General features: G+C 45.2%; 1 protein-coding gene across 2 annotated transcripts; it reads right to left on the minus strand.

The window, feature by feature from the left end:
• Positions 1–250: 250 nt before the first annotated feature.
• LOC131271715 (sprouty-related, EVH1 domain-containing protein 2) lies at positions 251–16641 on the minus strand. 2 transcript variants are annotated; one of them, XM_058273226.1, is made up of 12 exons: positions 16504–16617; positions 14950–15608; positions 8214–8391; positions 7903–8071; positions 6475–6495; positions 6299–6360; positions 5887–5950; positions 5596–5750; positions 4583–4812; positions 4301–4501; positions 4055–4228; positions 251–3982 (listed from the first exon to the last, which is right to left on the minus strand). In XM_058273226.1, exons 2-11 carry the CDS (start codon positions 14967–14969, stop codon positions 4102–4104), a joined length of 1227 nt encoding a protein of 408 aa, XP_058129209.1. In that variant the 5' UTR covers positions 14970–15608; positions 16504–16617; the 3' UTR covers positions 251–3982; positions 4055–4101. The 2 variants fall into 2 exon arrangements, with proteins under 2 accessions (XP_058129209.1, XP_058129211.1); XM_058273228.1 differs by lacking the exon at positions 6475–6495 and having other exon boundaries at positions 4583–4770; positions 6299–6321; positions 16560–16641.
• Positions 16642–17068: the final 427 nt, after the last annotated feature.

Here is a 17068-nt window from a genome sequence, read left to right on the forward strand (position 1 = left end):
CTATCTCGCTGTCGGTCTTACACACCACTCCATTTATTTCTGCTAGCTTATCCTTTTCGCTGAATACGGTAGCGCTGCTAGCTTATCCTTCTCGCTGAATACGACGTTTACTTTTATCCGTTGCGATCATTCCGATCGATTTACGAGTGGCATATTCATTGTAGAGAAAGAAATCAATTGAAAAAAATCCTCTCATTCCAATTCATCTCTATTCGCACAACGAACTCTTCGTCGGCTGCCACCGTCCGAGTGAATAATGTTTAAGATTTCATTACATTTCCATTCGTTCTATGCTAGGTAATAAGCTTCTTTGTTTTTGTTTTTTTTTCGTAGATGATTAAGTAGCTGCATGACTAATGAAGTATACAGCATTTATAATTCGATGGTACTTTAGTCGCACTTTCCCGCGATTCTATTCTAAACGTTCTAACCTGGTTCAACGTACCATCGAAACATGTTTTTTTTTTTGGTTTTCATCTTCACTATTCAGTGAGCGATCGACACAAATTTGTTGGAAAAATAATGATTTTCATTTAATTTATTATATCTTTCAGCGACTATGCACTCACATTAGACTCTAATACCTCTTTTTTACGGAAAGTTTTGCGACATTTCTCGACAACAGTACAACATGAATATTTGAATTAGAATACATACTTTATGCGTCCATTGCCGTCCAGCTCAGCCTCCAACCAACGTTTTTTTGCACTTTTTGTGCATTACATATTGGTTGTTCCTGTTCCGTCTATTTCATCTGGGTTTCAACGGTTATTTTTTCATCTCGGTCATCTTCCTCTTGACGCCGGTGTTTTATGCTGTGTATGATTCATTTTACCTTTTGTACCCAGATTACGGGGTGTACGTGTGTATGAGTATAATTATTCTTAGTAATATTATATATATTCATATATGTATATATATAATATATATCTAAACGATAACACAATCATACCGACTTCCTGTCACCATTTCGGTTGGTTTTACCTTGTCCTTGGTTTGATTCATGATATAATAGCGATGGCGAGCACAGGACCGAGTTATGCATTCAGTATTCAATCCATTTCAAAGGATCAATCGGACCATTATTGAGCCCTTACAACAGTCCGACCAGATCCTTTGCCAGCGTTGTTTCCTCTTCCAAATAGCAAGTTTCTCTAAGAATTGCCTACCGTTTACCTGCATCTTATATGCTTGTCCATACACTATGGCTGGGATAGTGCGTGATGTACAATGTAAGGTATAATAGAACCAAGTCTTGCCCCCTGCGCAACCGTACCACAAGCACAACGGAAACGGAATATGAAAAAACTAACACGTGCTTATTTTGATTCCATCAAAGAAGAAATTCAAGCATTTGAGCTGCTTTCCATTTAAAAATAAGCCATGGTTGGTTTTTTGGTTTCGTAATTCTAAAAAACAAACTAGTTCCTCTCTGGAACATCTCTTACTGTAGCTTAAGAGTTTTCCAGCTCGCAATAAAACATACGAACACTCCCGAATGGCAATCAGATCAGATCCGCGGAAATGCTGTGTTGCTTTCCCGTTGGTTTCATTAATTTTATTTTTCAATCGACACTAACCGGAGGGATGACGAACCCATCGGCAGTCGCCGGTTCGAGTGTCGGCGGAACCCCTAATATCGCTTTTCATTAACGAAATAACATGTAGATCTTTCAGTAGGAGCGACTCAGTGTAACGTATAAGCGGAATTACATATCCGCGTCATAACAGAAACGAAGATATTTTCAACAACATCTATCTCTGGTTGCCACCAGAACTTTTGGCGTTCCTATTGGCGTAGAAATTGATACATGTTGTACACTATTTTTATACATATATATATATAATAAAACAGTAATAACCGCACCGATATCGATGTGGGTTTTTGGATAACAACCAGTTATACATCTCTGCTCTTGTTCCCGAATCCGACGCCATCGGTTTTCGAAAAGAAAGAAAAAACCTAATTGTATTATAGAAAACCCGTGTACTTTGCGTACAACTTATTCGTCGCTACTAGCCGCACTCTTTCTCCTTATAGTACTAAGTAAAAAACAAACAAAACAATCACATAATTGTATTCTTTTCTTTTCTTCACATGACACACTTTCCAGTATTTGTTTGCTAGTTCTCTTTCTTTGATTAATTCCATACCGCAGCGCTGTTCTAAAGGTCCAATGGGCACCAGGAATGAAATCATAGTTTTACGAACGTTTAAGTTAAGGATTGGTGCCAAAGCGAAACGTCTCACCGGATGAAACAGAGATGGCCTTAAAGTAATCTAAATTACGAGAGATTTCATTTCGATCCTTTTATCGCTTACACGCACCCAAACCGCGCCCTTCATTCGCTGTTCTCATCTTAAAGCCACGACAATCATAAATTTTATGACTGTGCATACATACCAGGGAGAAATTCTATGTTTATTACAGCCAACAGTGCTCTCCAAGCCGATCCACAACTTATGTCCCGAAATTACCTGCAAATGGATTAATGGCTATTTTCATCTTCGTTGATTCGTGTGTGATTAGGGTGTTTTTTTCTGCTCTAGGAGAACCACTTTCTCGTATTTTCTCAACCATAATCCTGCCTCACAAACAACACGACGACCATTTTAATCCACACATCATTTCTCGTTCTAGAAAGGGGGTGTAATTTTTTCGCACACGTTAGCCACTATAAATTGCGGATCATTATCGCGCGGCGCTATTTTCTACCAAGTTTCATTGTCATTCTAAGTAGTTTTTCTGTAGCAAAGTGGTTTATGAAGTTATGTATTGAGAGTTGAATTTCTTTTTCTTTGTATTTTTACTTTCATCTGCTGTGCTTCTGGCAACAATCGATGCTGGAGGGGTGTCAGCGGTGCAGGAAATACCCAACCACATTTGTCCTTTTATAATGATATTACGAAACATGGACACTGGTAGTCAGCGCATTCCACGCTATATCTTGTTTTCTACTTGTTTTCAGTTTTATTTGTATTTCCTTGCGGATTTTTATTAGCTTCACTCGACTTTTAGCTTTTACTGCTGCTCCGGAACGTTTGCAGGCATGCGGCTGTCTGTAAGAAGGGAAACACAGCTCTTCTTTTACCCAACAAAATGTGGGTTTCGTTCTGCTATTGTTTGCTTTTCCATTTCCATTTTCATTTGTAAATGTATTTCCTCCTTGTATCGGAGTTTCGTTTCTCTTTCATTCCATCCACTTCCATCCGTACTTTGTCATCAAAATTTTCTTTCTCACTCGTTAATCCACTCGCTTAAACCTACTGGGAAACAATTAGGCAACGCGTCCGAACTATGCATGACATCTTCGTTCATTTTGATCTCCTTGGTTCCGCAAACATGGCCTTCCGACGAACATCATCGTCTCCCCCTTCTATAGCCCCCGCGTGTACCGCACACGACATCGGTAGACTTGCATGGCGCAGCGATGGCGCTCGTTTAAACTTTGGTTAATTAGCGGGTGCCGGGCTACGACACACTTTTTTTTAGGATTGGTGTTGTCTTCTGCTTCACTTCATGTCCCCGTCCGTCTTAATCCTGCATTTCGCGCGAATACCTATAATTTATCCTTTTCCGAGATTTCTTGTGTTTCTTTGCTATTCATTTGTGTACTCTGGTTATCTTTGACTGCTGTCGTCCTATCGTCGGTTCAGCACTTTTCGCACCACAATTGGAATGGGGGAGAGAAAAACTCGACAACAAGTGGGTTGTGGGAGGCTTAAGCTTCAAGATTCATGTCATTATCACCACTACGATACGAGTGACCACCACGGAGAAGGTGGTGATTTGTTTTATCAAACTGCAAATGCTACTCCTGGGTGTTTGTGTGTGCCGAAGTATGATGGACATTTTTGGAAATTTTGCATCAGTAAATGCCTTTTTTTTTCTTGTGTTGTTATTTCTGTTGCTGCTGCTACTGTCTCTCCCTTGTGGCGTAATGGTTTATTTACGGTGAAGAGCTGCACTGCGGCGGCTATCTATAACGAGCACGGAGCAAATGGACATTAACATGAAATTTTCGGCATTTGACCTCAAAAAAAAAAACCTACCAATCCAGCCGGTTAATACTTGTTAGGTTGATGATCTTGATTGGATGTCAAATTTGCGGTTTGTGCTTGCCTCCGCACAACCGACACGAGACACCGATCCAGTGGCAAGCGCGTAACGGCGGGTAGCACCAAAGGCATGGCACCAGCAGGGAAAGCAATGCCAAACCGATCCACCTGGGAAAACACAAAAAAAGGTATCCGTGTGAGAACTGTGGTACGGTCCACAGTTTCGCGTAAATGTCTCACCGCTTCGTGCACCCCGATTCTCCGGTGCAAAGGCACGGATGAGCTGCAGTTTCGCCCTCCGAGTCCTTCATGCAATGATAAAGCATACAGCGGGCACACGGCATCCCGGATACATTTTCGATCGCCGTCCGGAAGCAGTCCGGTGCGTAATCGCACGAACCTTTGTGGTTCCACTCGTCGTTGTAGAACTCCTGACAGTATCTGTGAAATGCAGAGAAAAATAAACGTTGGTTTGTCGTAGTTTCAAAGTACTTAACTCAAGTAGTGTGTATCAAACATTACCTGCACCGAAGCCGTGTTTTGATTAGCGTCCCTTCCTTCATGATCGGCGGTACAGAGGTGGCTCCAATACTAGCCGCAGCGTCCAGGGCGTTCCGTTTCTTGAGACTGGAAGTCGAGTCGCGCCGCCCACCGATGAGTGATCCGCTGATCGGTGGTTCTTCGATGACCGGATAGTTATAGTCGTGCACCTTCAAGTGATAGAAATTATACTTTAGCTTGATGTCGCACGGCTGCACGGCGGACCAACATTGTGCATGTCAACGGAAGGAAGTTTTGAGGTTGCGGATGATGGCACGGTGCGGTGCGGAGCAGCACAGCGCATGCCGCAATTAACGGTCGATTGTGTCAACCATTCAACATCATTTTCAATCAACAAATCGTGTTTTGTTTGTTATTTGTTTCGAGGGTAGAAGGACGTATGCATGCACGAAGAAAAAGAGAAAAACGAATTATAGAGCGAACGCCTTTTCTCAGTCGAATGGCAAATTAAGCGTGACCTATTGCTTCTACCTCTTTTGTCCATAAACCAACGAAACACTACGGCAATACGCTACCCTGAGAAGGCCATGTTCACTGACCTTTATACAAATCGCGACGATTAGATAATTTCCATATTCCTAACTATAATACATAGCAAGACTCTGAAAAGCTTCTGTATATAGATATTACAATCGATAGCAGGCTAGTGAGTACAGCAAACTTTCCGAGGAACCCATCGTACACGTTTGAGATATGTAGAGTTTACATACGTTCTAGTTCCCAGCCTACCTCTATTCATCTACATTGGAGTGCTTGCTTACTCTACTGCATCTTAGAACTTGCACTCTACTAAACGCGGCGCACACTAGATGATCTCAAATATATCCTATACATTTGGTATGTATGTAGCTGTCTTTTAATCTGGCCTGTCTCTATCTGTCGTTGGTTTTTTTTGTAAAAGCAACTTGAAAACAAGCGATAGACGGAATAAACCACCTATAAAGTTCCGGTGTAGGAACCAACTGGATACTCACGTCGGTAATCTGAACGTACGAATAGTTATCACCAGGTACTAGAGGAGTCACTTTTTCATCACCAGGCTTACTGCTGCTGATCAACGGTGATGGTTTATCGCCCGATATGTATTGAATACTGGATTGCTGCTGCTGTGATTGTTTATCGACGCTATCTAAAAAGGGGGACAAAGAGACACAACATCAGTTTAATCATAACCACATGTGATTGAAAGGTGCACTGATGTGCACCCAATACGTTGGGACCATTGGCCCCGAAGGGGGTTCATTGGGCAAAACTGGGTGACTTACGATGACTTCCACTGCCTTCCGAGTTGGATCGTGATTCCGAAGGTTCAATCGGTAAGTCCAGCGTCTGGTTGGAGGATGTTGATGCGGCCGGGCGAGAAAGTGTAGAAACCGGACCAAACAGAAATAGTGTAAGTTAAAATGAACCGATGGTACAGTGGATTATATGCTCTACTCTCGTTCGCCCTAACTGGTACGACCGGACTGACTTTAGCCTTTTTTACGGGCTTTGCTAAAGCAGCAACACCTGCTTCCGTTCAGTATCGCCGACTAAAGCGGAATGGCACCGCTAGGCTAGCCCGCATCGGGTCTACGGAAGGCAAAGCCAATGCGTGTCCTACCCTCCCGAGAGTATCGCGATCGGTTAGCCATTCCTTTCCCCCCATGGGGAAGGATTGTTGGTTACAACACCTACCATGAACACGTCGTCTTCACCAACTGTTTCGTCGTCATCGTCGTCGTCGTGGTTTGCATGATCCCCGGCACCATCGGGAGTAAGCAAGCGTAAAGAGGACATCGCATCGATGGGATGATACATGGTGTAGGCAGTGGCGGAAACAGCCGTAGTAGGAAAAGTAGTAGTAACATTTGGTGTCGTTGTATCATCCATACCTACAAACGTTTAGATAACGGAAGCAAACAAGTGAAGCATTAATAAGATTGACTTTGGTAACCCCATTTTTGGACACGATAAGCAAAGTACATGAACGAACGAAAGAAAACGAATAACTATAAACTATTACTCAATGTCAACTTAAAGTTTACTCATACAGAACATAACATGTTGGAAAGTCTTATTTCACGTAGGACATTCCTTGTAGGTAGCCTGGTACGAGTCTACCGGAGAGGATGGGGGTTGGTGGAAAACCCGGGAGGAAGCCTTCCAAGGGCAGACGAAATGTGTTTTGGCCAAGAGGATCCTGGGAGGGGGAAAATACGAAGGTTTCCTACTCAATCTTACGTAACGTGAGCTAAGGGGGATAGTCTTCCCAAAATTAACGTCACCGGGACACAGTTTAATTTGCGTGACAGTTGCGTGGTTATGCAGGACCGTTTCCCCTAGAGTTTCTTTCCGGACTGACCCCTGAAGGAATGGTTAAATCTCCAGTTGACCGTTACCGAAAGGGACCCAGTGCGACTCCGGGGAGGCCAATTATGGTACCAGGTATTTAATCCACTTTATGCTCCGGCCAGAAGCGAGTCAGTAAAGCGAACACGTTTTACATCTTGCTGTGTGGTATGGTGGGCCGGAGTGTTATATATTTGTAATTAAACATTTAAGCATATAATTAAAACTAAATTTAGTACACAAGGGCAAAGGACAGGGCCAACTATGCAATATTTTGGAACAACGGACAAACGAAACAAACTCTACATTAAACCCAGCAAAAAACTGAAGCAAACACATATTGAAAGGGCAACGATACAAACAGAAAATAGGACGCTCCATTTTAGGCAGCAATAATTCCTCGTGAACTTACCAGGTGCGATCAGTGTCATGATTAGTGTCATCGACATAGTGTAAAGCAGATTGGAAGCATAATCGGTGGCGATGATAAAACATTTCCGTCGGGGGTTCGATAAGGTATTTAAATTGCGCACGTATCCAACGCAAGGATGTGAAAGAAAGAGAGAAAGACAAGGTGAGCCAAACAAAAAGGACACATGAACCTTGATGTTTAAAATGTTATTGGACATTCTGAGGCAGCATTGCGAAATTATCGAGAGTTGAAATCAGGATTTGGCTGGCGCCGAAAGGAAACCATCGATTCGCTAGTTTTGCATTCTCGTACTCCCAAAGTTCCCATTCCTATTTCCCCCCACTGTCCCCTTGATGAAGGCACAGGTGAGGACAAAATCAACCAGGCTATGAGCCTAGAGAAGGGTCTCCCAATACGGCTGCTTCGTCCTCCCTGTTCGGTATCCTGTTGTTTTGTTTGTCTCGTTTCGCTGCCGATGATTGGTGGGAATAGGATGTCGTATGTCGTCGTCGTTGTCACGCAGTCTCATAATGCTCACCATCAATGAGGTCATCGTAGGCACGGATGATTCCCTTGTCGAAAGCCCTCGCATCGGCGGCCGTCTGAAAGGTGAGCCCGTTCCGTTGCTTTCCAGCGCGCCAGTGGTGGAAGGTAGGCATGACTTTGAAGTACTGCAAGTCTCTATTTATAACACAACTTAGTATAACCTAAAATTAGACAAACAGCCAGTGGAAACCGTGTGGGGTTCCGGTGGAGCAAAAAAAAAAAAGAAGGGAAACATTCATTAGTTCATCGAAAAGTTCTGGAAAAACGGGTTAACGATGCGATGGGGGAAGCAGGGGTACTTACGGTTTGGTCAGATATTCTTTGTCCGTAGATGATGTACTCGTGACCGCCACCGTCCGGTGGCAGTCGGGCGCGTTTGCGGATGGAAACGTTCGCCAGGCCACCGCCTTGCAGTGGTAACCAACCTTCCGTGCTTTCATCTCTGGCCATCACTTGTGCGCGTACTCTAACTAAGAAATCACTGTGAAATAAAATGGGAAAAGACGCATGGAAACGGTTAGTCCATTTGCAGTAACAGGTCCAAAAACTATCATTGAATGAATCTAACAACATTGAATGTTTGATACATAAGAAATATTTTATTCCCTCAGTAATTCCCTGTTGCATTTGCAACGTATTCTTAAACGGTGGTGCTTGCATCACATTTGCTTCCGATGACGTTCCATCGTCATCAATGAAAGGGTTCACAGGTTGCGCGTCTCCTATCCCGGACTCCCCCTCAACAACCATTACCAACTAATGAGAAATAAACATCCTTTCAGTTAAATGTTTACCCTCCTACCCTGAGGTCACATTTCCCGAATGCACTTATGCTCTCGGACCAACAGCGATTCCTCCCCACCGTGCCTTGAAATCCGCTCTTCTTCCCCCTTCAACCTTCATTGGTCGTCCTTGTTCAACGTGGCCACCCGTCCGTCTCTGGCTCTGGCTCGAATGTGCGCTTCCGTGCTCTGTCCATTGCCCCAAAGGACAGTGAAATTACCATCATCGTCAGCGTCATCAACATCATCATCCAAACGGCCAACTAACCTCCTCCCCTCCCTGCCCTTCCCGTTGACGGTGGCCTTCTTCCTTCTGGTGCGCGAAGCGAAGGCCAGAAGGGAAAACCACTGTGAAAAACAGTACAGACGCGATGGGAGAGAAGGGACACATTTTCGAGCGCGCACGACGCATCGCGCAAAAACATTCCGAAAATAATCCCATTCATTCTTTTTCTCTAATTTTCATTGATATGCGTGCTTCCGTGCTCCGTGGTTCCTTTCTCTCTCTTTATGTGTGTGTGTGTGTGTGTGTGTGTGTGTGTGTGTATGTGTATGTGGGTATGCGCACTCGCGCTCTGGGTTTTTCTCTCTTCTGGGGAGATGACATGCTCGCGGGGGGTTTCCATCGGTTTCCTTCGCGGATTGCCCCCCAAACCATCCCCATAAACATTCACTTACATTCACGAAAACCTAACTGTCCACCGTGTCCCTCCCTAGAAGCGGAAGGAGGAGGAGGAGAACCATCCCATGTCGTGAATCGATTCGAAGGAAAACAAACGAAAACGGCTTGGCGAACGGCTGTTGGCCACCGAACCGGAGGGTGTGTTGGATCATCATCTTTCCATGTGTTTTATATTATAGAATGGACGGCCAGGATGATAGCTGAAACCAGCAAATCTTTATACCGGGAGGAAAGATACTGGTAAAACTTGCAGAAACAAAATCACACATTGAGAGAACCTACCATGTTCTTCAAGCTTCCCATACAGAACAGAGAAATAGAAAGGATAGAATACTACGACCTTGTGGAAAGGGAACCACAGATGAATGTCGTAACTTCCGGCCCCAAAAAGGAGTATTCGAACATCAAACAACGCACGTCAACACAGCGTTTTATATCTCACCTAGCAACCCCGGCAGTGTACGGGTAAATAGACAATTCGTCGCTTTCTAGGATCTAGCAGTAGGCTAGCATTGTTTGATGTTTTACGTACACTGCCGGGGTTGCTAGGTGAGATGTAAAACTCTGTAAGATTCTCGTACTATTTGTTACGAAAAATATAAAGAAAAAATGCTGGCCAATGTTCAAGTTCAAGCATGAAAATATAAAAGTAATTTGATTTTTATCAACTGCATGTAATACCATACACATATGGAACAAACCGTCCATTCAGTGGCCTTTTCTTTTCGCCAACGTCGAACGTGACGGCGCCAAGCGGGAAGACGTTGCAGGGATTCCGACGACAGCGAGGAGATGTACACGGTCACACTTCGCTACACGTCAGCAAGTGATCGTGACGGAGCTGCCTTTAGCCATCATCATGTCCGGTGTTTCGACCGGTACTCCATGCCCACGACGACGAACGCGTTCATTCATAAAAGATCGCAAAGATCGGTCTCTGACCGCAGTGGGTAGAAGGCGATGAGTTGGGTCAGCAAAGGGCCGCACCGTAAGAGAGCATGATTTTTCACACACACATCCACGTCGCCTACTACATCCGATTCAGTGTCCGATGGTCAAGTGGGAACCGAAAGAGGCAAGATCCGGGCGACGCGCGTTCGCGAGATATTATTAATGATCACCATTTCCTGAGCTCATTCTCATCGCATCGCGAATGGTTGGTTCACGAGTTCTGGCGGCGAGGGTGTACGAGCCCGACTGACATTTGCGTCCGCTCGGCGTCATCCGCCGCGTAAGGCCACGTGCGCGCATAGACGTGCGTCTGGGGATCGTTTAAACACGATCCTGCCCCGCCAAAGACAATCCAGTGACCGCAGTCAGGCACACGCAGACGCGGGACTTGGTCGGACTACGGAAGAAAGCTTGCACATCAGGGCGGGAAAGGGAAAACCATTCCCTTCGTATCCCTTCCCTGGGCGTCCCTTCTTCTTAGCGCGCCAATGAATCACGCCCGCGCGCGTCCTTGCAATCAAGATCAAGCACATTTGCCAACTATATTTAAGCTTGGTATTTAACTTTATGACCGATCCCAATCCCATTTTCATCCTCTGCTCCCTGTGTGAGGAGGTACTTTACTTTAACGAAAGTAAAAAGGAAGCGATTAAAATATCTTCCCCTCCGTATCAATAACACCAATTGACGTCAAACCGCGTGAGGCGATGACTTGATGGCGATTGGATAAGATCAGCAACGAAAATCGTCGGCCCTCAGGAATCGTCAATAAAAATTGCATTGTTTTGTCCCCCGTTTAAAACACATGAATCGTACAAGACATAACCTTTCACATTGAAACATACGAAAAGACAGCAAACGTACCAACATGCAATTGAGAAGTTTTCAAAAAAATAGAAATTGAAACTGTACAGTTCATAAAGTCTAACGAAAAGAAAGAACGAAGTAAAAAAGTGAAAGAAAACATCGAATGTCGAAATCAACGACGCGATATCAGTTTTTAACATTTTTGGAAAAAGGATCTCAGTAACAAATGGCTAAGACAAGTTCAGATATATAGAATCTGAACGCATTGCATTAAATTAATTAATCTAACTGATTGAACGAGTTGGCCATGACTTTTTGCTGATTCTTTGTTCTCGCCAGATCGATACGCCAGACCTGGAGATTCATGTGACTTTGCCGAATCATAAAGATTTATGGAATGTCAGAAAATCGTGAATGTCTAGAGATTCGAAACTCTGAAGATTCATTGAGACGAGCCACAACTCCTAATCTGGATGTGGAAACGCGAAAAATTCTTAAAATTAACAAAAACAAATAATAGTTCAGAAACATTGTCCATTGATTATTCCCACGGCACTGATCATGACGATGGTAATGATAATAATGATGATGTACATGATGCACATGTAGGAGCACATGGAGCAAGCTGCAGCACGGCGACGACTAGCAACAGTAAAGCGTTGCCTCTGCCCGCTTCCTAAACACTGCTCTGTGGGCCGCCGCCATGACACTGTTGGTCGCGGAAAAAGCCTCCTCCGACTCCTGTTGGCCTAGTTTCGTGGCGGGCGGCTGGCGACCAGTTCAGTTCAGTGCTTTTCATTCTTTACTCCGTGCCCACTGGCCCACGCGAACGTGTCGGTGTACACGAGGAGCCTAGCGCAGAGAGGCGAACATGGGAGGCCAGCATTTTCTCTCAATGACTGAACTTCGTCGTCCCCGCGCTCTGCAGGTGTGCCATCATCCCGTCTCCGGGGAAAACCCTTCGCGGGATCAAGTGAATGACACGTACGGTGCTGAGCGCGGCGTGGCACGGCGCGACGCGGTGAGGTGTGCTGTATTTGTCCTGCCATTGAAAGGATTCACGCCACGGAACGGACTGAGGAGGGATCTTTTTTTTCTCTTCGTTTCGTCATTCTTATTCACCAAACTGCACCCAGTTTCGGTCTCACATGTTGAGGTGGGCGCATTCGTGCGAATTATGGCGATGGATTCGTGCAGCTTCGTGTATCCTTGAAACTATCTCCATTTCGCTTCTTCCTTTTATTCCTTTTGGCATGCGTAGCGCATGTACAACAACATTTTTCACAAACAGACACGAGGAGTTTCATCCATCCATGGTGTCGTTGAGCAGATATTATAAAACCAAATTTAAAGCAAGTAAAACCCATGAAAATGTATCGATAGGAAGAATTGTGCGAGGTCATATACTCGGAAATTCGCCAGATTTATTCGATCTAGTATTTAATAAAAAAAACCAATAAAATGGCAAGATTCGGCATGCCATTAGAAAATATGTTAGATTGATTTCAATTTGATAAACGGGATCTCTGAAAACCAGAACCTCATGATCGACACGATAATAATGATCATAACGGTGATGCTGATGATGGCGATATTGATGGCGAACAATTACAGCAGCAGGTTGAGCAAGAAACGACCAGTCAAAGGACCCACCGACAACCGTTGTATATTTTACTCAATGAAATCCAGCGACAATTTGCGGCCGTTTGCGCTCATTCATAAAAAAACGAATCAAGTCACGCACACTTCCACCCAGATCTGGTTCTGCCAGCGCGATGGTGTGGCATCGTTATGTTGGTTGCTCGCTCGGAAAGCCAGAGAAATGCTAGAGAAATTCACATCGTCCGCGAGCATACATTTTCGTCCGCCGGACGGATCACCACAGTGCGAACCGTCTCTTTCGCTCTTTTGCTCCTGCTTCTGTTGCTCTCAGGGTCAGGGATTGCTAGTAAGGACTTTTGGTCCCTCCCACACCACCACCATAAGGTCCTTATGAACTCAGGTGAAACGCATGGTGACTCTGCGCCTAGTTTTCCCTTAACTGATCGTGTCGTGAAAACTTTCCAGAAACTGATCAACCCACTTCAACGCATACATTTTCCAGCCACCTTGATTGGTGGGAAAACTGAAAGTCTGAAACTGGGTCAGGTTTTTTCTTAGGAATTTAGAACGCTGTTTTACAGTAAATTTCAGTATAAAATTCATCTGCTCTTCTGTACGTAACACAATATAGGATTCTTGTACACGCTTGTACAACACGCTCCCACTAACTTCCAATGGTGATTATAATATTAGCAACGATTGTAAACAATGCTAGAGGACATATTTTATGCTGAAAAGGGTTTTGATGATCTCCTAGGAACGTTATAAAACATGCATACCAAGCATGATGGTCGAGCATCATTGTGACAACACACGGGGTCAGGTGTTTTAGGGCGTCCGACGTTCCGAGTTGCGTCCGACGGGCGCGCGCGCGCGTGCACCCACATACACGCACAAACAATCCCACATCCCCGTTGAAGCACACCAAGGGAACCAATAAATATATCGCTGTTTGTGAATCACGCACCGTGAATAAACACGGCACCCAATGCACGAAACGATGAATGATTTTTCCGTTCTCTCGGAAAATGGCCCTTTAGTTTTCCAAGTTCTCTTTCGCTCCTGGTCTCTCGTCGCTACCGTTCGCTCCTGGTCTCTCTGTCTCCCCTATCAGACATGCACAGCAAGGATTCCTCGATTGTGGAGCTCGCATTGATGGTGGCGCTATGTTGTAGTTGCCAACAACATCATGCTCTGGGTAGCTCTTGAATCTAGTGGTTAGTGTGTGTTGGTGGCCAACCCGGCTAGAAGGCTGAGAAACACATACACCACCATTGGTTCCATTGATCTGTCGTTGGGCCGCGGTGATGATGGTGGTGGTAGTGGTAGGTAGTCCTTTTCCGTTGCTCAATGGAATCAAGGACTACTTTGTTCCACTTTTGCCCGTTGATGCTTGACTTTCCATTCATTTCGTAAGCCCCGAGAAGTAATCGATCCTCACTAGTTAAGGCCACCTTCTGTGCACATTCTCACTCTGTTCGGTTAAATGTACAGCAAACATGCAACCCTTCGTGAGGGACTAGGTGGGGCTGGTAAATGGTGGTCGGAAATACACCGTTCTTACAATGATTTATCGCTTTGTATTTCAGTAAAGATGTAGCACGTTTTTCTAATGTGTTTGTACTAAGCTGTTTTAGCTGCAATAATTCATCCATCTAGTAACGTTCATATGCCATTGTTTCTATGCTATTGCTTCACCTCAGATAAGCTACAGCTCTCTGTATGGGTGGATGGATGTTGGTGACCATATTTCTTTATTTTCGGTGAGTCTCAAAAAAGGATATCCCACTTTTGTGCAACACGACGAGAGAGAGAGTGAGAGAGAAAGGAAGCGAATGGCAAACAGGGAGAGAATGTGGGAGTGTAGATCGAGGAAGAGATAAACACTCCGCTTTCGGAGTGCGATAAAACGCCAGGCGTTTCAGGATAACAAGAGAGCGAGCTAAAAGGATGTAACAGAGAGGGTAACAACGATGACATTAAGTAGAAGTTTCCAAAAACAGAAAAATTAAAACGATGGGCAGTTACCACTGGGAACCAACAAACTTTCAGTTTCGTTGTTCACCACGGCTTGGGGAAAATGGACGTCTATATCTACCATGGAAACTAGAGAAAACAATCATTTGGCAAAAGGGCTAGAAGGTTGTATCTACTAAAGTATGCTTATGGCCTGCCGAAAGCAGGTGGTTGGGGGCGTTGGGCGACAGACACTTACTCTTCATATGCCTCGGTCATGGTTAGAAATCTCGAATATACTAATATTTTGCGGTCTCAACACTGTTTTCACCATTTTTGTAACTGCACATGGGCTCCAAACCGAGCGACGACGATCGACGACGACGACGACGACGACAGTGGCGGCGGCGACGGCGGCGGCGGCGGCAACGATGCTGGAGGATGTAGCTGCGCAAGTTGTCACTTTGCGTTAGCAGCTTCCGTTTGCTTCACACTGCTGCCCCACTCCTCGGTGGTGGCCCTCCCTCACCACACACACCCACACCGCACCAATATCCACCGTTTGGGGCGATCGTTGCCGTCTGAGATGCGATCCTGCAAGCAGGCAACACAGGTTTCCTGCTGCGGTTTTCCGTTTCCGGGACGAAGACGTACATGGGGAGCGTTACATTCAGTTGCGTTTCGGAACAACAGCAGGTCCAGGGGGACGGGGTTCAGCAGCACATGCACGGGAAGATCCTCACGCACGGTCCCAACCTTCCTTCCTTCGCTCTATCCCCGGGGGTGGCGTAATCCAACTGTCACCGAAACACCTTCACGATTAACAAAAGAAGGGCACCGATGCTAGCACTTCTGTTGATATCACTTAACACTAATGTATGGCCCTTCCTCGTTGCCCCTGGGCACCTCCTGGGTATGCTGTTTAATTAAACCCTCACGCGTTATCGCACGGACAACCCCCCAATCGCACCTCTATGCACAGACCCCTACACACAGCCAAACAGTTACACACACACACAAACGACACACTGCTAGGGCTGCTTCCTGCGCCGATCCAAGGGAACACTTTTTGCATGGCCTCCTACTTCATGCTGGTCCAACAGTGATCCTTCCAGCAGTGATGCATAGACGTTCCAAGCACGGACGCACAACAAATGAAACTTTCACGGGTTTCGAGCGGGGCCTGACCTCAACCCGATTACGTTTTTTTCACGGGGGTTTCACTACGCAAAATGGAAGTACTTTTTGTTGCTTCACGGATTGCAATGAACACTACCACTGTGCATCCTTTGCATCACATTGTAACGATGGGAAAAAAAACCACACGCCAGGACCTTCTGCAAAGGAAGACACACAAAATAACAATAAAGCAACAACAACACTCACCACCACCCTTTTTTCTTCCTTAAACCAACATTTCTCTCAGCGTTTGTGTGTGCGTGTCTGTGGGTGTGTATGTGTGTTTGTGTATGTATGCAATCGAGTGTGTGTGTGTGTGTGTCTTGTATGTGTGGGTGTTTTGGCGTGACAGCTACAAAAAATGAAACTTTGGAATCAGAAAAATCCGTGCCGTACGCGAAAGGGCTACACAATGCACAAATTGTGGGGCGACAACAGCAATGCTCCTACACCCGTCGCAAAAGTTGGTCGAAGCACCGTGGTTGCCACCATCAAGGGTTCTCGGGGATTTTTTTCTTTTCCTGCTCAACGATGCTGTCTCCGCTCGGTCTTTGTACTTGTACACGCCCGTCCTGCACCACAGAGCACTTTGCTCTGTGGCGGTACAACACACGACGAAGTGGGCTCAACGCACAATACGCTGCTGCTAACTGCATTGCCAACTATTGGTTTACTGGTTTAGCTACGCACAGGCATACATGCACACATATTCAGCGCACCGAACACTGAAACTCTGGCAGCCAGGATTCGGAAACAGGACACACCATATCAGCACGACCGAAGGGACTAGTTTGCAGCAACGAGCGTCCAGGACCTCTCTAAAAAATGAAGCGACTCCAACCCACTGGGTAGTGTTGGCAAAATTGGGATTCGGAAGATTCGAAGATACGATCCCTAGACGGATTCCAAAAAGATTCGAATCCCATTTGACGGATTCTAAAGATTTGATTAGATTGGGACTTAAAAAAGATTTGATTTCTTTGGGACTCGCTCCAGACACGAGGTGAATCGAATTAGTCACGTATATGGCATGTTTTTATTTCGGAGAAAGTGAGTTATCGGTTGTGAATTGATGGGGGTCTCACAATTGTTTGATGGGTTAGGATTAGGATTCGGGGATTCGATTTACCCACCACTAGAATGAAGCTACAGCGCGCCAAGTATCAACATGCTTCGAAAACCTTGGCCATAACTTGAAA

This window comes from Anopheles coustani, chromosome 3, assembly GCF_943734705.1.
Source record: "Anopheles coustani chromosome 3, idAnoCousDA_361_x.2, whole genome shotgun sequence".
NCBI lineage: Eukaryota > Metazoa > Arthropoda > Insecta > Diptera > Culicidae > Anopheles > Anopheles coustani.

Coding starts and splice junctions, on each gene's coding strand:
- LOC131271715 (XM_058273226.1), bottom strand. CDS start 14,969: ATGACCGAGGCATATGAAGA. Junction 8,072..8,213: donor AAAGAATATCTGACCAAACC/GTAAGTACCCCT, acceptor GTCTAATTTTAG/GTTATACTAAGTTGTGTTAT. Junction 5,751..5,886: donor GGAAGGCAGTGGAAGTCATC/GTAAGTCACCCA, acceptor CCCCCTTTTTAG/ATAGCGTCGATAAACAATCA.